Source organism: Vombatus ursinus, unplaced genomic scaffold (genome assembly GCF_900497805.2).
Source record: "Vombatus ursinus unplaced genomic scaffold, bare-nosed wombat genome assembly UNPS02014786.1, whole genome shotgun sequence".
NCBI classification, from domain to species: domain Eukaryota; kingdom Metazoa; phylum Chordata; class Mammalia; order Diprotodontia; family Vombatidae; genus Vombatus; species Vombatus ursinus.
This window is the reverse complement of record NW_020954564.1, coordinates 10,876,543-10,900,267: the sequence shown is the minus strand read 5'-3', so window position 1 is coordinate 10,900,267 and position 23,725 is coordinate 10,876,543. Positions and strand designations below refer to the sequence as shown.

Below are 23,725 nucleotides of genomic sequence, written 5' to 3'. Positions count from 1 at the left end.
ACTTTAAGTAGAATGAGCATTGGGAAGAGAATAAAGAGATCTGGATTCTTGTTCTTGCTCTCTCAATAATACATTATACGACCTTGGGCAAGTCTTTGGGCCCCTTTCTTGGCCTCACTTTACCTATCTATCAAAATGAGCAGATTCAGGGGCAGCTAGGTAGTGAAGTGGATAGAGCACTGGCCCTAGAGTCATGAGGACCTGAGTTCAAATTTGATTTCAGAAACTTATGAGCTGTGTGACTTATGAGCTGATTGCCTTCCCTGAGACCCATTACCGCACCCCACATCCCTGCCCCAATGAGCAGGTTGGAATAGATGATTTGCAAAGGTGCTTCCAGCTCTCCCATTCTCATTTCATTATTTTAACATTCTTGTGATCTAAGTTCTCTTTCACCTTTAACATTCTATTTTCAAAGGTCCCTCCAGCTCTAAACATTTTATGATTCTGGGATGTTTGTCTTTTGTTTATAACTTCTTCCAGAGAGCCTCATGCCAAAGTTAAAACTGTGTTAGCAAAAATTTCCACTGCCATGGTTTGTTTGTGCAAGGGTCTGCTTGTAATCAATCATCTTCATCCTTAATGCCTAGATCAGTGGTGCCGGAGGCTAGTGAAGTAGCAGATAATGCAGGCTGAAACAAAGCGCTGCCTGCGTTAAGGAGCTGTAGTTCAAGAAAAGACTGTGGGAACCTCTGGGCAAATGAAATCTCTCCAAGAGTCTTCTCTGCATAATGTGTAAATCTCTTCTCTAGGGGAGTAGCTGAGCCTGCATCTGAGCACAAGACAGAAAAATGATTCCCAACCATTCTGTCTGTAGAACCAGAGAATCTCAGGCTGAGCTAGAAGGGCACTCACAGTCCAACTAGTTAAACTCTAATAGGAAGCAAGAATCAACAAATTCCTTGACAAATGGTCATTCAGTGTCTGCTTGAAGTTACCTAGTGATGAGTCTGCCTAGTAAAACTACCCAGCAAAATGGCCTGTTCCATTGTTAGAGAACTCTAATTGTTAGGAAGTTCTTCTATATGTTGAGCCAGTATCTACTTCCCTGTAACTTAAAAGAAAATAGGATCATAGAGAAATGGAAGGGACCTTAGAGGTCATCTCGTCCAACCCCTTCATTTTACAGAGGAAGCTAAGAGGGGTTATAAGCTAAAATGGCTTATCCAGGCAACACAAGTAACATAAATGGCTGGGTTAGAATTTGAACTCGGGTCCCTTTATTCCAAATTCATAGCCCTTTCCTTTATACAGTACAGCTTCCCCTTTACCCTTTAGCCCTAATTCTCTCCTCTGGGGCCAAGCAAGCACATGATAACCTTCTGGATATTTATAGACAGAGATCATGTTCCGTTTAAGGTTTTTATTTTCTAGGCTAAACATATTCACTTCCCTCAACTGACCTTCAAATGGCATGATTTCTAATCCCTCTCAAGTGTGGTCATCTTTCTTTGTACATATTCCATTTATCAATGTCCCTCTTAAAATGTGGCACCTAGAATGGGACACAGTATTCCAGATGGAGTCTGATTAGGCCAGAGGATAGTGGGAATATTACTTTTTGTCATTCTGAACACTATATTACTATTAGTGATGCTTAAGGTTACGTGTGTGTTTGTGTGTGTGTATGTGTCTGTGTGTGTATGTGCCATGTCAAACTGATTTTGAGTTCATACTGAATTTGTAGTCCTTTGAAATTCTCAGGTCTTTTTTCACATATCTGTATCTCCAGGATTAGATTTCTTTGATGAAAGCCTTTTTTTTTTTTAAAGAAGAACTAGTATACACGTTTGCCCTTAAAAATATACACATGTCTAGAATGCTCTCCCACTCAACCACTAACTGTAAGAATCCTTGGCTTCCTTTAAGATTCAGCTCAAAGGCTACCTTCAAGAAGCCTTCTGGTCCTGCCAGCTACTAGTGCTGTCCCCTCTAAGGTTACCTTCCATCTACGATGAATTTAACTTGTATGTTATGATTTGTATATGTTGTTTTCTCCATTAGAATGTAAGCTATTTGAGGATAGGAACTGGTTTTTTTTTGTTTTTTGTTTTTGCTTTTTATTTATATCACTAGCACTTAGCACAGTGCCTAGCACAGTGTAAGACTTTAATAAATGCTTGTTGATTAATTGATTGGACTCAGGAGACAGAGCTAGGAACAATCAGTACAAGTGCATGAAATAAGATTTTGGCTGAATAACGAGAAACTTCATGGGTAGAAGAGCTGTTCTATGTGGTGAGTTGCTCTGCATCACCAGAGGTATTCAGTGAGTGGATAGACGGCTACTTGTCAGTGATGTGGTGCCCTCTGAAGTTCATTTCATTGAGATTCTATGATTCTACATATTTGTTTGGGAATGATTTTGCTGCCTTGGACACAGATGATTTTAAAGGTCAGGAAAACTTTGCTTCTTTAGAGTGATGAATAACATAATAGTAACAACTAGCATTTGTATCAGAGCTTTACTGTTACAAAGAATACATCATTTCATTTGATCCTTGCAACCTGTGAGGTATCCAGGACAGGTATACTTATTTGACATAGGAGGAAATTGAGGCTCAGAGAAGTGAAGGGAATGTAACAAAGGACATGAATAGGCCCAGTGGAAGGTGGGAGTTCCAAAGTAGCAGATTTTTTAAAAAATTTAATTTTTTTTTTGTTACATTTTAAGTTCTGAACTGTCTCCTTCCCTTCTTCCCCACCCTGTGCTAGGGAAAGCCACCATTTGACATAGATATATAAATATATGTAAAACAATACTATACATACTTTTATTTATCAGTTCTTTCTCTGTAGGTGGTTATCATCTTCTTTCATAGGTCCTTTGTAGTTGATTTGAGTGTTTATAATACTCAGAATAACTTGGTAGTTCAGTTGTTCTTCAAACAACTTCAAACAATATTGAGGTTACTATATACAACATTCTCTTAGTTCTGCTCATTTTACTCTTCATTATTTCATGCAAGTATTTCCATGTTTTTCTAAAATCAACGAGCTCATCACTTCTTACAGCACAGTAGTGTTCCATCACAATCATATACCACAACTTGTTTAGCCATTCATCAGTTGATGGTCATCCCCTCAATTTCCAGTTCTTTGACACCGCAAAGAGAGCTGCTATAAATATTTTAGAACCTATTAGTTCTTTTTCTTTTTCCCTGATCACCTTGGGAAATAGACCTAATAGTGGTATTGCTGGGTCAAAGGGTATAGTTAGCTTTATAACTCTTTGGGCGTAATTCCCATAATTGGTCTCCAAAGTAGTTGGATCAGTTAGCAGTTTTACCAACAATTATTAGTCCCAATTTTTCTACATCACCTCCAATATTTGTCATTTTCCCTTTTTATCATTTTAGACAATCTGATAGGTATGAGATGATACCTCAAAGTTGTTTTAATGTGCATTTCTCTAATCAATAATGATTTAGAACATTTTTTATATGACTATATATAGTTTTCTGTTTCTTCATTGAAAAACTGTCTGTTCATATCATTTGACCATTTATCAATTGGAGAGAGACTCATATTCTTATATGAAAGTGGCAGATTTCAACTCAGTCTTAGGAAATTCTTTCTTGTAGTCAGGTCTGCCTAACAATGTTATGGGCAGCTTTTGAAGATAGCAAGCTCCTTGTCTGGGCAGGCTGAATGGTTCCTTCTCCAGCATGATTGAAGGCAGATTCCTGTTTCAGGCAGTGGTTAGACTAGGTGATGTCATTCTGATCCTTGCTGCTTATTATTTGGTTCTAGGACTTGCCCCGGGTCACATAGGTAGATAGTAGGTGGCAGAGCTGATAATTGAACCCAGGTTTCTTGACTCTCAAATATACTATTTCCACTGTACCAGGAATAAAAGATTGCCTTTCATTTCTTCAGTTCTATAGTTTTTAAATGTTCCTCATGATTTTTATTTTAATCAAGTATCTTTATTGAAGAAGAGATGTCTAAGAGGGAGACTGCAAATCTCAGGGGAGGAAAGAGTCATTCACAACTCAGATATTCATTTCTGAGGCAAATTATGGAAATGGGTCAACCATCCTCTCTGCCAAAGAAATGGACAAACTGTTCAAACTCTGCTTCATATTCAGTCTCCTTGCTGTCTAATTACTTCTCGGGAATCTAATGAAAGAGAACTGAAGCAAACATCTAAATATAGAAGGGTGCTGTAATGAAATCTGCTGGAGCAGACATTTTTCTCTCATCCCTTTTTCTACTTAAGCATGTACCCTCTTCTCTTTTCTATACTGTCCCTCTTATCATCAATCAATTAAAGATTTATTAAGTATCTATTTTGTGTAGAACCACTCTGGGAGAGAGAAGCATTTTTGAGGTCGGGTGGAACATGACTTGGAGTCAGGAAAGACCTGGATTTTGAATATGGTTGCTTGACATTTACTAGCTATGTAATCATGGGCAGGCCAATTCACTTCTCTGACCCTGCTTCCTCATCTTTAATAATGGGGATGATTGCACCCTGTAACTTACAGTACTGTTGTGAGGAAAGCACCTTAAAAAACCTTTAACACTAAAATGGATCTTTGATAGGGTGACAGCTGACATAGTGAAGAATGCTAAACTTCCAGCTATAGAACTTGTTCAACTCCCTGCTCTGCCACATACTACTTGTGTGATCTTGGTTGAGTCATTCAATCTGTCTGGACACCGGTTTCCTCATCTATAAAATGAAGGGGTTGTACTAGATGACATCTAATGTTTCTTCTGACTTTAGATTTCTATGATCCTGTGATTTCATTGATGGGGCATTTTCTCCAATAATACCAATCACAACTATATACATACCTACCCATCTTTTGGAACTCTTCTATGACCCTTCATGCTTTAGTCATGTGAATGGCTAAATTAGCCCAACATACAGGGGACATCCCTACCTTTCTCTTTACATTGCAAGAATGCCAAAGGAGTACATGTTCTGTTCACTGCTTATCCTTTGCTCTCACCATGTGACCAAACTATGTTTTTATATGTTTCTCTGATGACACCCTTTACACTATTTCTTCGAAATTCCTTATTTGTAATATGTTGCAGTTGCCTCATCTATCACGTTCCTCTCTACTGACTTCTGAATTACACTCATTTTCAATTTTTCAGAGTATAATGTTCCATGAATCTCATATAATACCATTGGAAGAATGTTAATATTAAAAAAGATGGAGCTTGGTAGGCACTAGATATAGACCAACATCTCACACCATAAACCAAGATAAAGTCAAAATGAGTATGTGATTTAGAAATAAAAGATGACATCATAAGCAAATTAGGGGAACATGGAATAGTTTACCTGTCAGATCCATGGATGAAGGAAGAATTTGTGAGCAAATGAGATAGAGAATTACAAGACCTAAAATGGTTAATTTTGATTACATTTAATTAAAAAAAGGTTTTGAACAAACAAAACCAATGCAGCCAAGATTAGAAGGAAACAAGAAACTGGGAGAAAATTTTACAGCAACTTTCTCTGATAAAGGCTTTGTTTCTCAAATGTATAGAAAACTGAGTCAAATTTATGAGAATACAAGCCATTTCCCAATTGATAAATGGTCAAAGGATATGAACAGGATAGTAGAACAAAGCTCTCTCTATTGCTGTATCTTTCAAGGAATTTTGCATGATTTTGACATGTGATAGATACCCTATTGGAGACTAGAAGGGCAACATTTTGTTCTATCAAATCAGATACTGCTTCATAGTCAAAAGACAATAAGCACAATAGAATCTTGTCCTTGTCTTTTAGTCAATTGTATGATGGTAAAGATGTGGTCTGCTTTTAGAAAATCACTTGTAAAAATCTGCCTGTTCACTTCTAATACTCTTATGAAAGATTCCCTTGATTCATGTATAGACTATCACATAAAAATGTTTCTACAAAGAGGAAACAGGCATATGGGTCATCAATAACCATCAGTTGTTAATGGTATCTTAGTTATGTTCATTTGTTTGTTTTGGTAATTATAAGGTCTTAATTCTTTTGTACCTTGGCATCTTATCCTCTTCCATGTAATTTAAAAATCCATCTTTTAGCACACTTCACAAGAATGTCCATAGCTGTGATGTTAGAATCTTCCAGAAGGGCTCGTTCCGCTGTCTTTACTGGTGAAAAGAGGGTTTTTTTTTAAAAATAAAACTCTTTTCAGACTATTTTGATCTTTTGTCTTTTTGTTTTCTTTCTTCCAGTTTCATCCTTAAATGGTCTCAGAAACACTTTGCTTAGTTCAGTCTCTCATCATGCTTTCTTTAAATTGTTTTTCTTCACTGCTTCTTACTGTTTTATGAAGTGATACTATTATTAAATCTACTATTCTTCTCAGTAAGATTGTTAAATTTAAAATTTATTTTAAAAAGCATTTTTTCTTCTCCTTCCCCTTTGCATTGAATAAAAAAGAAAAAGAAACCCTTTATAACAAATGTTCACAGTCCCACAAAACAAATTCCTACATTGGCCACATAGGCCTAAAATGTATGCCTCATTCTGCGTTTTAAATCTATCACCTCCCTGGCAGGAGATGGGCAGTGTGCTTCATCTTCAGTCCTCTCGATCCTTGTCAGTGCATTAATCAGAGTTCTAAGGTCTTTCAAAGTTGTTTTCCTTTATAATGTTGTTATTGTGTAAATTGTTCTCTATCTCAGCATGATTTTTCAAATGAATTTATATTCTAAACCTCAGTTGCCTTTAGCTATCTTTTCTTTCCACTTGGCAAGTAAGCCAAGCAGTTGCTGACTAAGGTGGGTTTTAAGCTCTCTTGGGCCACTGTTATGGCAATTATATCAGTTATATTTCTGCATGAAATTGCTGTAATTGGTGGTTGAAGTGTTTCTTTATTCCTTTAGAATTTTTCTTGAGTAGTAGCTACTTAGTAGGTGGAAAACTAGCCTAGGAGTTAGGAAGCCCTGAGTTCAAATCCCATCTCTGACAACAAATCACTTAACCTTTCAGAGCTCCAGGCACCTCTCTCAGATTATAAGTTATAGAATGGTTGCCAATATACTTTGGTAGAATATTTCGTTATGGGGAGCACCTCACACTGATGAAATCATAGGCCTATCTCCTCTTCCCCAGTTACTTGTTCAAATAGATCGGGTTGAAGTTGTTTTAATTACACACTGTATCTTCTCATTTTTATTCTCCTAGTTTTGTATTTTGATTTTTGTTCTAACAATTCGGAGATCTGACTGTACACAAACAGCTAATTCAGGAATGATTCCTACATAATAAATTATTTCCTGTCTATTAAAATAGAATTGTTTCACTTTTTTAGTGATTTTTTTTTTTTTGGTGTTCAAAATAGTCCCTTGCCTTCAGCACTTGTGCTTGGTGCACATAGTAAGCACTTAATAAATAGTTTTCATTCATTCATTTTAAAAGTATTTATATTGTGTAGTCATGAGAAATCTGTATAATAATATGAGTTTTTGGCTTTTCTCCATTTTAATTTCTGAACCATATTTTCCAGCATTTTTCTTTGTCCTTGACTATTCTGACCTTTGCATTGAAGTCTTAAAATATCAAACTATATATTGCTTTAATTAGGAGGATCTTACTGTATTCTTTGTAGAATTTCTGTACCTCTTTATTCTCTGCAACTGATAGTGGTGCATAAGCTACAGTTATCTCCATGGTAGCCTTTTTTGCAAATACTTGTCATGATGATCAAATGTCTCGTGATATCTTATTTCTTGTTGCCTTTGGATACCTGATAAGCCAATTTCTCCGGCTTTTTATTTTGCCTCTTCAAGAGAAATAAAGGCTTTCTTATTAGAATATGAGCTCTTTGAGGGAAGGTACTGGGTTTTTGTTGTTTTGTTTTTGCCTTTCTTTGTATTCCTACCACTTAGTGCTAGCAGTGTAGTAGTAGCTGTGTAACAAATGCTTTTGTTGACTCTTGACTGACTTCAAAGAGAATCTATGAACCATTAATTTGTCAATTTAGCTGCAGTTTCCTTGTGTTATTCGATTTTGCTTATAGCAAGAATGTCAAGATAAATACCATTCAGTTCTTTTTGTACTATATATGTCTGTTCGCTGGTCATTGAATAAGAATTTTGTATTTCAAGTACCAACAACTAAGTTAATATTTATAGGCAGTCTAAAATCTGTGAGATTCTTAGTACCAAGGGTGTGCTGGTAAATGCTAGTAGACGGTAGAAAAAAATGTACAGTAGGCTCATATTTAAGTTTAATCTCAATTGTTAACATTTTCTCCACCACTTTCTAAAGTCTAGTCGATCAAAATAAATCAACCCCTGATTTGTAGGTTTGCCAGTTTCCAAGTTGTAAATGGCCAGTTCATCTTGACTCCAACATACTTCTGCTTAGCACCCTCTGGACGAGTGCCCTCCCTGCATTCCCTCCCCGCTGGGTCCCCCCCACCCCAACCAATTTTAATTGTAGAAGTAAGGGATGCATAAGATTGAGGAGTATTTTGTATTTTTCTTTGTTTCCTGGGTTGCTGTGGCCAAATAATTCATCCTCCGAGTAATCTGCTAGCTGATGATGAACCACCCCAAACTTAAGTAGGCTAGTCCTTGGAATTCAGACATAGTATATTGCCAGGACCACATTTGGAGCCTTTTCAGCTTGGTAGGATGTGCTAGCTACTCCACTGATAAAGCCTTTGGTAACACAAACTCATCTCCCATGCCAGAATGAGGCATTGGAATAGGACTTTGTAAGGGTTAAACTGAAAGCACTATGTTAAATGTAAGTTCTAATTAGAAGACACAGTTTCTTATTCTCAAGGACCTTACAGTCTAATCAAAGGATAAGACACCATTGAAGATAACCGTAATACATATGACAAGTGCAATAAAGAATAAGTAACAAGACCAGGTACCAACCATATTAATCTCTCAAGGAGATGTTAAGGACAAGCTTTCAAGTACTCTCTGCCTCTGCCTGTCTCTGTCTCTGTGTCTGTGTCAGTCTCTGTCTCTCTGTCTCTGTCTCTCTGTCTCTGTCTGTCTCTTTTGATGCTCTTAAAAAAACTATCACTGTCACTTTCTAGTGCCTCCTCCCTTCTCTATTCCCCATTAGAACCTTCACTGTCACAAATTAGTACAATCAAGCAAAATAAATGAAAACGTGGGCCGCATTTGAAATTGACCTTATTCTGTACCTATTGTCCACCATGTCTACCATCTCTTTGCCAGTAGACAGGGAGAATACTAGAATGAATCTCAGGGTATAGATTTTTTTGACCACAGTATTAGAGTTGGGTCTCTCTATAAGCCTACGTAATATTTACTTTGAATCCATGATCTTATTGCAATAGACATTTCCTCCACCAAGGCAGATCATAACCCATTTATACTTCATGCTGTGGGATTCTTCTCTATGTTCTTCTGTAATACTTAGAAGATAGACTTCATGTGTTATAGACCTCCCTCTGGGTCTTTTAATGTTTTATGGATGCTAGTGCAATACATGTGCAACTATTTTTAATTGCTGTATATAGAATAAGACAAAGTGAAAAAATTGAGGTAGGAGGACTACTACTCTGCTATAGTGTTAATTATTTGTAACTTGCCTTTGATGTTTGCATGCTTGTTTACTTTTTGTTGTGAATTTAACAAATAAACATTAAAAAAAAAGAACATCAAAACTGGAAGTACCTTGGAACACAGAATGTTAAAAGACAGAATATAGAATGTTAATGCTGGAAGGGAACTTGTTACTTCAATTTTACAAGTTCAACAAATATTGGAATATAGAATTCAATATACAATTTAACGAATCTTAGAATAGAAACCATTACACCTAGCAAGGTACACGCTTGGATTCAAAGCCTGTTTCTGACACTTCCTAGGTGGGGAAGCTTGAGGGAAATTACTTTCTCTAAGCTTCAGTTTACTAATCTGTAAAACAGGGATAATGCCTGTAGTGCTTACCTCATATATTTATTATGAGGTTCAAGTGAGATCATGTATGGAAGAGTTCTTTTTGAACTTTGAAGTTCTGTGTAAATATCAACTGTTATTATTACTAGAATATTCATTATAGCTCTGACAGTCTATATTTTATATTTAAATAATCTAGGCTCTAACGTTCTTTCTTCTAAGATTTTTCCCATGTCTAACTATCTGTCTTTTAAAGTCTTCTCTATCTCGAACATGCAGTATTCCAGTTCTAAGGTCCCTTCTATCTTCTAACATTCTATGTTCTATACTTGAATATTCTTTGTGCTAAGATTCTTCTAGTTCTAACATTTTTTTGAGTTTATGAATTGAACCCAAAGGATATCCAACAGGGTATATGTAGACATAAAGGGATAGTGAGTAAAAGGCACAGTGTTCTGTTGTAACCCACTCCTGAGGTAATAAATGGAAGGGAAAAAAATACGGTATTTATTTTTGAGAAAAGTATCTTACAAGTCTGGCCTTCATCTTCACAGTGGGAGTCCCTTTAGAAAAATCAGCCCGGCATGCCTCCCAACCAGCACACTCATTTATAACACCATAAAGCTCTGCAGTGATCAAAGGCATTTTAAAGTAATTCCTTACATGTCAACACTTTCGTGACTTGCCTTGAAATTTAAACTGGCAGTTGAAACACTGAGTGTGGCAGGATATCCTGTTCTTGCTCTCCTGGGGTCAGTAAGTAGGCTGATGACTCTCTCTGGTACTTTGGGTAGTGATTTGCCTCCCAAATTCAGGATCTTGGAGTGGATTAGGAACATGTTTAGAACTGTCTGGTTAACCTAGTTCACAGAACTTCAAATTGGAGGAGACCTCTGTTATCTTGACCTATTCCTGCCCGATGTGGAATCTCTTCTATAATTACAGCTGTGAAGAGTGGTTTAAGCTTTTCTGTATTGCTGTAAGAGTGTAAGCAGTCAATCAATCAATACACATTTAATAAGTACCTACTTACTCTATGCCAGGTACTGTCTTAGGCACCAGGGCCACAAAGACAATAAAAAGCAGCAGAGTGTCAAATGATAATAGTACCTCACATTCCCATAGTGTTTTCAGGTTTATAAAGAGTTTTCTTCATAGAAAGCCTATGGGTAATATAAGTAATATTGTATTATGCCTCTTTTAGAGACAAGGAACCAATCTAAGATAGGTAGGATGATTTGTCCATGATCATACCAACTAGTTAAGCATCAGAGCCAGGATTCAACCTCTTGTCTTCTGATTCCAAAGTTCTTTGTACTACACCTTGCTTTTTTTCTTGAATGGATCTATTACAAAGGGTAGATGTAGCTAAAAGGCCCTTCAGAGATCATAAGATTGAGCTAGAAACTACCTTAGAGATAGTATAACCCCCTCATACAGTCATGGAAGAGTTGTGACTTGCCCAAAGACACGTAACTAACAAATAGGTCCCCTGATTCCAAATCCAGTATTTTATCCCATACACCACGAGATTATCTAGTACAACCTCTTGTCTAATAAAAAAAAACAAAACAAAACACAACATTTAACACTTCCAGTAATAGGGAACTCACTGCTTCCCAAGGCTTCCCATTCCATTTTTGGACTATTAGGGATTTTCTTTTTATAGTAAGCTGGCATATTTGTCTCTCTAACTTCTGCCCATATCTACAATAATGCTTATACAGGAGAGCTCCTCTTAACAGCTATAAACCAAGTCACTTGTGGTGACAAAATATTTTTTCATAGCTCTCAGTGCTTCTCCATGGAGAAACCTAGTCAGTCTCTACACCATACTGGGATCTCACTATAAGGTGAGCATGAGTGGAGATAGCCAGGAGTAAACTGTCACCACAAAACACAGATCAAAGTATAGCTTCTATTCCAGTCATCATCTGATACAATTTAAAAGCTTGTATTTTAAATTTAGTGATTTGGTATCATTAGATCAAACATGCATGTTAGCTCTAGGAATCTTTTTTGATGCGTTTCTAGCTATGCCGCTTGGGAGTTTCTATCAATGAGCTTGGCACACATTCTCTGCAACTTTGAGTCTTAGCATTGTGTGGTTAAGTGGCTTGCCCAGAGTTGCGCAGCAGTCTGTGTCAGGGCCAAGACTTGAACCCAGATCTTCCTGGCTTTGAGCCAGCTTTCTATTCACCATGCCACACTGATGCTCTTGATTGATTAGCAACTAATTAACAATCCAGATCTCATGAAAATTAGGCAGTGGGTCTGTGATCATTGATATTTATTATTCTTATTAATATTCTTATGCTTAGTAATAACAATGATGATAACTCAGCAGTTTATAGCAGTTTAAGGTTTACTAAGTGCTTTTATCACAGTTGCTCTGAGAGGGAGATAGTATAAAAATTACTTTTTTTACGGACGAGGAAATAGATGATAAAGCTTAAGTAACCTGCATATAAAGCTGCACAGCTATTAAATGTCAGAACTGGATTTTGGATTCAGTTTTTCTGCTCTTGAGTTCAGTTCCCTTTCCATTACACCACTCTGCTTCTCTTAATTATGGCATTTTTTTCTCTCTGCTTTATTTCTTTGGAAGTGGACAATAGAACACTACGTTCTTTCACTCTCCTCCTCAAGCTGGTGTTGATTATTCCTTTAGGGTTAGGAGGGAATGAAAGATAATTTAGTCTAATCTCATTTTACAGATGAGGAAATTGAGTTTCAGATAGCTTTAGTGAACCCTCCACACTCACATAGCTAATAGGTGTTAGAGTTGGTCCTTGGTACCAGGTATCCTAAGTCCAAGGCTCTATTGCTACTAACCCACAGTGAAAGTTCACTTAAAACACCTGTAGAGAACAGGTATCAATCCTCTCATTTGATAGATTAAGAAACTGAGGTTCAGAGAAGGGAATTGATTTGCCCAAGGTCACACAGTCAATTTAGTAGCAGAACTGACACTAGACCAAGTCTTCAGACTCCAAGTCCAGTATTAATTTTTTTCATGGGAATTTGTATTTCCTGAAGATGTTCTTTCAGCTAGTGATATAGACCCTTAAGGAAGAGGAAAAGTGAGGGTAGAAGACTTGGGGAAGGCAGGAAGAGACACTGCAAAATGATCTCTAAATATTTATTTATTGTGTCAAGAACCATAAGAGCTATAGAAACAGAAACTTGGAATAGGTGGGGCTAATGACCTGTATGTCTGAAATATTTCAGTTGCATATATAGTTGTGTAAATTTAGAGAATAGATGAAAATTGATTGGCAATTTAGTCTAAGAAAATTCTTAAGGGGCAGCTAGATGGCGTAGTGAATAGAGCTCCGGCCTTGGAGTCAGGAGGACCTTAGTTCAAATCCAACCTCAGACACTTGACACTTAACTAGCTGTGTGACCCTGGGCAAGTCACTTAACCCCGATAGCCTTACCAAAAAGCAAAAAGAAAAAAAAGAAAAGAAAATTCTTATATTGAAGAAGTAGTTTTGGCTGGAAAGGTTAGCTTACTCAGTAGTCTACCTAGTAAATAAATGTTCCTAGGTATTTATCCCTCAACTTATTACTGAGAGACTTGATAATAAAATGAATGTTCTTACTACATAATTGGGGTCAGAAGACCTTGGTCCAAATCCTAGATTACCTACTTATTGACCATGAATCATTTTCCATTTCTAGCTCTAACAGCTACAAGGGACCTTTTAAGGGATTTTATATGGGGAAAAAGCACTGGATATGAAGCCAAGAGCCCTGGAGGTTCATATAACCAGTCTGACATCTATATGACCCTGAGTAATCCTCTTTACCTTTTTGATTTTCAGTTTACTCATCTGTAAAAAGGGAAGACCTGGGTTCAAGTCCTAGCCCTAACACAGACTGCTGTGCAACCCTGGGCAAATCATTTAACCACACAATGCTAAGACTCAAAGTTTCAGAGAATGTGTGCCAAGCTCATTGACAGAAACTCCCAAGTGGCATAGCTGGAAACGCATCAAAGAACATTCATAGAGCTAACATACCTCAGGCTTATTGTAAGGATGGTCCTTTGTAAATCTTAAAGTATTGATCTAAATGTGTATTACTATGTTCCAAGGACCTTTCAAACTCTAACATTTTGTGCTTTCAGAACCCTTCCAGTTCTGATAACTCATATTAATATAGCACATAAAAAAACTTGTAAAGCACCTTCCTTCCCACAACCCCTATGAGGATAGATAGGGCAAGTATTTTTGTGTCATATGCATTTTATAGATGAGGAAACTGAAGCTCACGTAAGTGGTGTCTTGCCCAGGGTCAGAAATGAGACTTGGACCAAAGTCTTCTGACTCTAAGATCAATGTTCTTTCCACTCTGTATTTTCTACATTGATCGCCTTATATGTTCTATACTGCCTTCATAGCATTTAAATTTTTCTAGTATCCTTTGTTCTAAAAAATAAATTTGTGACATTCTAAGCTCCCTTTTAATGCCAACTTTGGAAATTTAGGTGGTTAAAAAAACCTTCAACAGTAATTTTTCCTAAATAGCCACTAGGGGTCAGTATATCACATATAAAATTTTAATAGATGAGAAGGGCAAGGTAACAGGAGGCTCATCTACTTTGAATCTCTTTCAGCCATCCATGTATTTATACTGTTACAAGATAACAGGCAATCGGTTTTGTAGCAAATTCAGCAATAGGTTTTGAATAAAATTGAAGATACTATCAACCTTTGACTAAGAGCTCACCTTGCTCAGACTTACATTATCCCTGGTTGCATAAAACTTCATTCAGTCCCCGAAATCCTTTCAGGGTGGGGCAGTATTTTTATTTAACTGTTGTTACAGAATGCTTAAAAACTGGAAGGAAATTTATCATCATTGAGTTAAATGTCCAAGGAGAATGAACACAAATTCTATGGTGGATTCTTTTTAAAATGCAGGTGATATGAATATGTAAAATAAAATTTAATGGCTGTGAGGATGGTGAGAGGACTCACATCCTCAACCATAGCATATGAGGATTAATTGAAGGAAGTGGGAATTATTTAGCTTATAGAAGAGACATGGAAAGGAAATGATCACTATCTTCAATTCATCTAGCCTCTTTCAAGTGCTGTATTATACACTGAGCAAAATACAGACAATGAAAAATGGGTTCTTTTCTCAAGAAGCTGATAATGTAGTAGACAAAAGAGTATTGCCAGCCAGAAAACCTGGGACATAGTTCTGGTTCTGCTTCTAACTTGCTCTGTGACCTTGGTCAAATCGCAACCTCTCAGTCTCCCTCATTTTCCTTGTCTGCAAAATAAGAAGTTTGGAGGAGATAGTCTCTAAGCTTCCTTCCAGTTCTAATATTCTATGGCTTTATTGGTATAACATCAGAGGATAGTGCCTGAACAAAAAAAATGGAAGTTTCAGGGAAATAGATTTGGGTCCAGTATAAAGAAGAGCTTCCAAATAATTAGAACTGTCTAAAGTGGAATGGTTTGCCAGATTAAGGAGTGAGCTCACCAGTGGAAGTGTTCAAGCAAATTTTGAATGACCACTTCTCAAGGATGTTGTTGAGAGAATTTACCTGTTCATTAGGAGGTCTAACTAGACAACTTCGAAGGTTCTTTTTAATGCTGGGATTCTGAAAGTTTGTAGGCAATCAGTTATTAAACTAAGAAGTATGAAGCTCATTGGTTTCTGATCCCAATTCTGTATCATATTTGAAACGAATTTCCCATGTCAATGAGGATAATTGAAACTTTAAAGTGATTTTCATGGCATTTGTATAGGACTTAATGCATATGGCATTTAGTCATAGACTAAGAGTTAGAAGGAACCTTAGAACACATAATTTTATGACACAGAATGTTAGAACCTAGAATATTAGGGTTGAAAGGGAACTTAGAGCATAGGATGTTAGGGTCAGAAGGAAGCCTAGAATATCAGAACTTGCAGATTATCTAGTCCAACACTTTCATTTATTTTTAATATTTTATTGATGCCTTTTGATTTTGCTATCACAGTCATTTCCCAGTACCCAAACTCTTCATTTTACAAATGAGGACACTTGGGTCCAGAGAGAAGAGAGAACTTGCCCAGGTCACACAGACATTTAGAGACTAAAACTTAGATTTTCTAGCTTCTGGTCTAGTGCTTTTTCTACTATGCTATTTCTTTTTAGGGAAAGAGCACAAGAAATATTCAGTTACACAAAATAGTTGAGACTATTGACCATGAAGTCTAATTTATTTGAGGCATATCTACTGCATTCAAAGGAGAAAATATTGTTCTCAGTAATGTATTGAGTCGTTAGCATCTTCAGCCTAAGAAAGCCCTCAGTGGGGAGAATCACCCATCAGTGCAAACTTGGCATTTTTCATTTTCTGATCTATAATTGTCATTTGTGTGGTACACTTGTTGTTGCTGCAAGATGCCAAATGTACTTATGCATTAGATGCATATTAAATAACTACCCAACATCAAGGTCATAGTTCTAAGAAAGGCTGCCCTGTTGTTGCAGAATGAAATTGATTTCTTGTGATGCTACATTCTAGAATCTTGCTGACAAGGAGAAACAATTGATGTGAGGCATTATTAAAGCCTTAAATGTTTCTTCCTTGTTAATGCTCTTTTACAAGCTCCAGGTAACTGATAGTGCCTAAGGAATTGGCAGAAGCTTCACTTAGAAATACAATTGGGAAGGAAGTCAGTAAAATCCAGAGTGTGGAGGTGCTATATGGGGCTCTCACAGTGAACTGAACAACGGCAACAATTCAAGTGCTTGCTAGGTTCTAGGCCCCACAGATACAATGACTAAAACAAAATAGTTTCTGTCCTCAAGGAGCAAATATCTTATTAGAACAATGGATAGATAGATCATTGGAAATGAGACAATTTCAGGAGAAACAGCACTAAAAATTATGTGTATCAGGAAAAAGCTTTGTGTATAAAGTGACACCAAAACTGAGCATTGAAGGAAGGCAGCTGGTACTCTGAGAGGTGAAAGTGAGGAAGGAGGCCAGTCCTGGCATCTGCAATGGCTCGGACATAGGAAGTGGACAAAACAACCAGTGCACCACTTTGTCTGGAATGAAGAATGTCAAAGAGAAGTAATATGAAATATCTGGAAATATCTGGAAAGCCATATTGCACAAGGCTTTAACTGCCAGGCTGAGGACTTGGTGTTTTATCCTGGAGGAAACAGAGAACCACTGAAGATTTTTGAACAGCAAAGTAACATAGTCAGACCTGCAATTTAGGGAAGTTAATTTGGCAGCTGTATCAAGGATGGATTGGAGAGGGGAGAGACTGAGATCAGGGAAACCAAGTAGAAGGCTGCTCTAGTAGTTGCAGGCAAAGGGTGATTTGATGAAAGCCTGAGCTAGGATAGTGATCATAGTATGAGCAGAGAGGAAGGATGTACAAGAGACGGTAGAGGTAGAATCGAGTATCTCTTACTGGTTATTTTTTGGGTCCTCCTGTCTCAGAGTGGAGGTAAATAGTAACTGTTTCTCTTTTGGCCAGCAACTCTTTCCCTCCCAGTTTAATTTTTTTTTTTTAAATTAAAGGGGCCGTCCCTTGACTCACTTCTTAAAGAGGCCAGTTCACTGAATGGGCGTTGCCTCACTCAAAGTGAGAACCTGAAAAGACCTTAGCTTAAAAGGGCCAGGGTCTCCCATTGCATCCTGAGCCATCTCTAATCATCCTGATGAATATCTGGCCGCTGGACCCAGATGGCTCTGCAGGAGAAAGTGAGGCTGGTGACTTTGCACAGCCCTCCCTCACTCAAATCAAAGTCAAGTGCAAGTCATGTCATCATCTTCCTGACATCCTGGTCCTCTTTGAGAACGAAGGACAAACCACAAGCAAGAGGTAGAATCAACAACCCTTTCTGGGAATTTGGATGTGGACGGGAAAAGAGATATAGAACAAATAGCTTGAGTATATGATAGATTTTTAAAAATTATTTTTGAGTTAACAGAAATCTGTTTTATCTTCCACCCACCATCAACCCCACTGGGGAAAAAATAAAGAAAAACAAATTCATTGTAACAAATATGCATAATCAAGCGAAACAAATTCCCTCATTGGCTGTGTTTTTAAAAATGTGTTTCACATTCTATACTTGAATCCATCACAGGTGGTGGATAGCATACTTCATTGTTGGTCTTTTGAAATCATGAATTGGTTTTGCATTGATCAGAGTTTTTACAGCCTTCAAAGTTGTTTATCCTAGATATGTTGTTGTTATTATTATTTTAAGGATGAGAGAGATGCCTCCTGACATGTTTGTAGGCAGCAAGGAAGAAACCAGTAGATAAAGAAAGAATGAAGATAGACTGGGGTGAGGGGTGGGAGGGAGTGGAGATGTCTTTGAGGAGTTGAGGCCCCAGAGGAGATAGGAGCAAGAACACAAATAGAGATTGGTCTTGGCAAGAAGAAGGAATGCTTCATCAGAAAATGGAGCAAAGGAGGAGAAAAGGGGGCAGATGTAAGGAATTTTGACGTATGAAGTAAGGAAGAAAGTGTAGCTCAAAACAGATGGATGGCCTTGATTTTTTTTCCATAAAAGTGAGAGAGGGGGAAGTTCTTTGAGGGAAAGAAAGGAGGAATGAACTAGGTGAGACTTGAAGATGGAATAGAAGATTTGTAATTCCTGTTCTGGGGAGTGTGATAGAAGGTCAATCAGTGAAAAATAAAAGACTTACTATGTAGCTGTGGCGGCCTAGTTGAGATTAGATGTCATAAATTTGTAGTGGATGCATCATGTTTGCCTGACTTACTTCAGCAGTGTTCAGTAGCACATGTAAGTCAAAATAGAAGAGTTGGATGGTGGGGATAACCTAGAGTTTGGGTTTCGTTAGGACTGAATGACAGTGATAAGAGGGCAAGGAATTCAAAGGTGGAGGATAGTTTATCATTAAAGTGATGAATCATTTGTCTTGATAAGTATCTAAGATTCTGAAGGGAAGAAGGTGAGACCAGAGCAAGGGCAATAGACTGGGAGAATAAGGAAGGGGTGGCAAGACTGGAGCAGTCAGGGTAAGGAGGAAGAACAGGCTTAAGAGGAATGAGGTAGAAGGTAATGAGCTGATAGGAAGTTATGATCTTTGAAAACTTAAAGCTAGTTTAGTTCTCACATTGAAAGATGCATCTTTTCTGGCCATAAGGGTCCGGATTACACTCCCATCTCTGCTTATTAGCTTTGTGATACTGATCAAGTAACTTCCCTCTTTGAGCCTCAGCCCCTCCATCTGTTAAATGAAGGTGGTGCTCTTTGCACCATCTACCTCATCAAGGTGTTATGAGGATCAAGTAAGATAACGATTGCAAAATCACTTACAGTTGCTTAATTACTGCAAAAACCTCTTAATTGGTTTCTCCATCTCTGCTTTTTCTCTCTTCCCTAGTCCTACACTATCAGAGTAGTCTTCCTAATATATCAATTTTATATTGTCATTCCCTTCTTAAAAACTCCTATCACTCTCACTGTTGCTCTAAAATCATTATTGCAAGTTTCTTTCCTGTATTGAAGTGAAATCTTCCTCCTTATATTTTCTACCCATTGGTTTTAATTCCTTCCTCTGAAGATACACAGGACAAGTGTAATCACTCCTCTCTACAACAGCTTTTTGGATCTCTGAAGACAGCTGTCATGCCCCTCTGTCTTTTCTTCTCTAGACTAAAGATAATAGCTGCCTTCACTAAGGCATCATTTTGAGGACTTAGGGCAGCTTTTATTAATTTGAAAAGGCTTTAAGGACCAGCCTGGTGATGAACTATATGTCCTACCTTTCTAAGTGTGAGGATGCTCATGACCAGGTTTGCCACAGGGTAATGAATTTTCTGGTCACAGCAAATCATGAAGTCACTTTCTGAAAGTATTAGGATCTGTACTCCTGGAGGAGGTATCTACATTGATGTTATCATAGATACTTGAAGTATTGAAGAATAATTGATATTTATATAGTGCTTTAAAGTTGACAGAAGTGAGTTCCAACTATCATTTCATCTGACTTTCACAACAGATTGATGAGCTAGCTAGTCTAACTATTGCTAATCCCCTATTGTACAGATGAGGAACCTGAGGCTCAGAGAGCTGAAGGGTCTTATCTAAGATCACATAATTAGTAACAGTCAGAGCTGGGACTCAAACTCAAGTCTTTTCAGTGGCCTTTCCATTATACATCACTACTTCCTATGATTAGTTTCTGCAAGAGTCCTCATGTGACATAGTTTGGTGTCCCATCACCATTCTGGTCATCGTCTTCTTGATTAGCTTGTTGAATAAGTCAAGGAAGTAGTTTTCAGTATTAACCTCTCTTGTTTTTCCCCTTTGTTCCTTTCAGGTTCGAATGGTGAAAGATGGTGACCCCTGCTGGAAGCCCACTTTCATTGTGAAACCTGATGGTGGTTGTCAAGGTGATGGAATCTACCTCATTAAAGACCCCAGTGACATTCGAATGGCAGGAAACCTCCAGAGCAGGCCAGCTGTGGTCCAGGAATACATCTGTAAACCTCTCCTCATTGACAAGCTGAAATTTGATATTCGTCTGTACGTCTTACTAAAGTCTTTAGATCCCTTAGAGATTTATATAGCCAAAGATGGACTCTCTAGATTTTGTACAGAGCCATATCAGGAGCCTAATTTTGGAAATTTACATCATGTATTTATGCACTTAACCAACTATTCATTGAATATCCACAGTGGAAACTTCATTCATTCTGACAATGCCAATACCGGCAGCAAAAGGACTTTCTCCAGCATCCTTTGCAGACTTTCTTCCAAAGGAGTTGACATCAAGAAAATCTGGTCAGACATTATTTCTTTGGTCATTAAGACTGTTATTGCACTAACACCAGAGCTCAAAGTATTCTATCAATCTGATATACCATCAGGAAGGCCTGGGCCAACATGCTTCCAGGTAAGCCTTTAAATCACTGGTACAAAATCATAATTGAGAAGGTTGCTCTTGTTAGAAACTTTAAAACATAAAATTCTGGAGCTGGAAGAGATCTTAGAACATAGGAAATAGGCTGTGGAATGTTAGAACACAGAAAATAGAATATTGGATCTGGAAAGAACCAAAGAAAATCACCTAACCCTATCCCCTCCTTTCATGGAAAAAGAAACTTGGATCTAGACAGCTAAAGAAATGTTTATGGGTAAGGGTAAAGCTAAAATTTGTTATTGAGGTTCACTCTGACATGTGTCCATCTACTTGAAACATAATTGAATGTCAGAACTAGAAAGAACCTTAGAGGCTCTTCCTTTACAGATGAGTAAACAGAGGCCTAGAAAGAGGAAGTGATTCTACCTGAGCAGTAGATAAAGCCTCATACTGATGAATGGTCATCCAGTCTTGGCTTGTATACTTACAGTGACCTTTACCTTCCTGTGATGTTTCATTTGCTAGTGCTTACCTTACAGATCAGATGCACTAGAACTGTTCCATCAGACTTGAAAGCAGGAAGCATGTATCATCTTTGAAGGCTGGGAAACTTAGTACTTGATGATTAAGAATGATAAACATTGGCCTCTCCTGCTCATCAGTCCTTGTCTTTTCATGAGCATCTCATTTCCCAGGCCAGGTCTAAAGTTAGATAGATGATATTACTGCCTTGTCTTAGAAGCATAATCATTCTTGTTCTTTGACCATGTATTATTTAACAAGCCTGTAATACTGATCGTTTTCCACAGACTTTCTCTAACTTGGGAGAAAGACAAAGAAACCTTCCACAAAATATCCATCTGAATTTCCATTTCAGAAAGAATAGATTGATCTGGAATTGGAAAATGGTTAAAAAAAAACCCACTATACTTGGAATCAGAAAACCTGGATTCTAATCCTAGTTCTCCCACTCAGTAGTCACTTCATTGTGGACCAATCATTTATCCTCTGTGATCTCCCTTAGTTTTTAAAATGGGGGACAGTAGTACTTGCTTTAAGTAGTACTTAATTGTACAACTTTTCAAATCACTTTACTTCTATGGGCCTCCATTTTTCATCTGAAAATTGGGATAATATTATATACCACCTGTATGAATTTAGGGTAAGTTCCCTCATTTCTCTATGCCTTAGTTTCTACATCTGTAAATTGGATATTACAGTATTTCTGTAACCTCCCTAAAACAAGATACTGTGTATGGAAATATTTATAAAAATGCTTTATACATTCAGGCAATCATAGTGAATATAGTATTGTCTACAATAGTGAATTGTAGTACCTGAAAGAAGACCTTGGATCATAGAGGTGACTCAGTATTCTATTTCTCATTCCCAGATCTTAGGATTTGACATTCTTCTAATGAAAAATTTGAAGCCTATGTTGCTAGAAGTAAATGCAAACCCCAGCATGAGAATAGAACATGAACAAGAGGTAAGACATCTCTCTCTCTCTCTCTTCTCATCATTTTCTATGTTATAAATATTTTCAAGGTTAATGCTTCAAAAAATCCATCTCTATCTGGGGCCTCCCTCCCTCAAAAGAGATCAAATTGTTGTTACTTTTTCTTAAGAAAGGGTCTTCATGAGTTGCTGTGGCCAAAAAAAGAACCATCCTTTAGTAGTTAAACCTCTGGGGATGTACCTCTTCTAGTCTAGGTAGGCTGATTCTTAGAAGATGGATGGACATATCGTCCATTGCGAAGTCTTAACTTAAAGAGTTTCAAACTTGGCTTGGACCTGTCAGAGCTTGGACTGTACTGGCACAGCTGTCATGTGTTCCCTGAAGAAGGGCCAGACTATCCTAATTAGGGAAATATCTGGAGTAGGGAGAAGGACAGAAAGATAACCTTTGCCAGGGAAATGGGACAAGAAAGGCTGGAGACCAGAGGCAAGGCTGGCTGATTACCACAAAGACTGTAGGACAGTGCAATCTTGGAGTCTGAGCAGAGTGGGTGAGTGAGTTGTTAATTTGAGTGCAAAGATGAGCAAATTTGTTGAAGATTAGAGAGCTAAAATTCAAGGAGGGCAGAAGAGTTTGTATTTTTTTCTAAATCCAAGCTGCTTCCTGGATAATTAGACCTTTTTGTTCCCAGGGCATGTGTGACCTTCCCTGCTAGTGCTAATACCCTTCATGGTCTCATGTGGGGCTTGCTGATTCAGCCATTCTTGATGAGTTGTGGGTTCATGCAATAGCCTTCCAAAATCCAGAGTCACTTCCATACAATTTTAGAGGATGTTTTATATCAATAATCTGATGAATTTGTGATGTATTAATGTAGGTATTTCTTCCAGTGATACTGATGGTGACCCATTCAAGGCTAGCTATCCTGTACTACCTTTGTGCAAATCTTCCTATAAATTCTTCCTGGGGTGAGGAGGGGAGGGGAGAACCCAACTTGCTTGAGGTCTGATCTAGATTTTTTAATATTTCATTAACATTTTTTAAAAGATAAAGCATCTAGGGGCAGCTAGGTGGCGCAATGGATAGAGCACCGGCCCTGAAGTCAGGAGGACCTGAGTTCAAATCCGGCCTCAGACCAAACACGTGACACTTACTAGCTGTGTGACCCTGGGCAAGTCACTTAACCCCAATTGCCTAAAAAAAATAAAAAATAAAAAATAAAGCATCTAGAAATATACTAGTTATTAATGTTGTTTCAAGTCTGGATATTTTCAATTTCGTTGAACTTGGAATGTCATGTGGAAAAATCCACATGCCAGTTTTTTATATTTTTATGGTCTTGAAACCTAGAAATGTGGCTAGCTTTTTCCATCAAATTTAACATGTACTAATTAGTGATTACCCAAGAGACCATCTAATTGAAATTATGATGTGATTTAATCTTGTTGACATGTCTGGATCACAAATATAAACAATGATTGTCTTCTTAAAAAATTTTCATCAATTCTTTTGGTCATCATTCTTATAATAAGTAGTATAC

The 23,725-nt window shown here is 37.6% G+C and overlaps 1 protein-coding gene across 1 annotated transcript in view; it reads left to right on the top strand.

The window, feature by feature from the left end:
* The window catches only part of LOC114047398 (tubulin polyglutamylase TTLL11-like), a 237,933-nt gene that overhangs the window by 45,234 nt on the left and 168,974 nt on the right, over positions 1-23,725 (top strand). The window contains exons 5-6 of the mRNA XM_027868227.1: positions 20,184-20,759; positions 22,120-22,215. Of these exons, the coding sequence (XP_027724028.1) occupies positions 20,184-20,759; positions 22,120-22,215 (672 nt within the window). The remainder of the gene's footprint in view (positions 1-20,183; positions 20,760-22,119; positions 22,216-23,725) is intronic.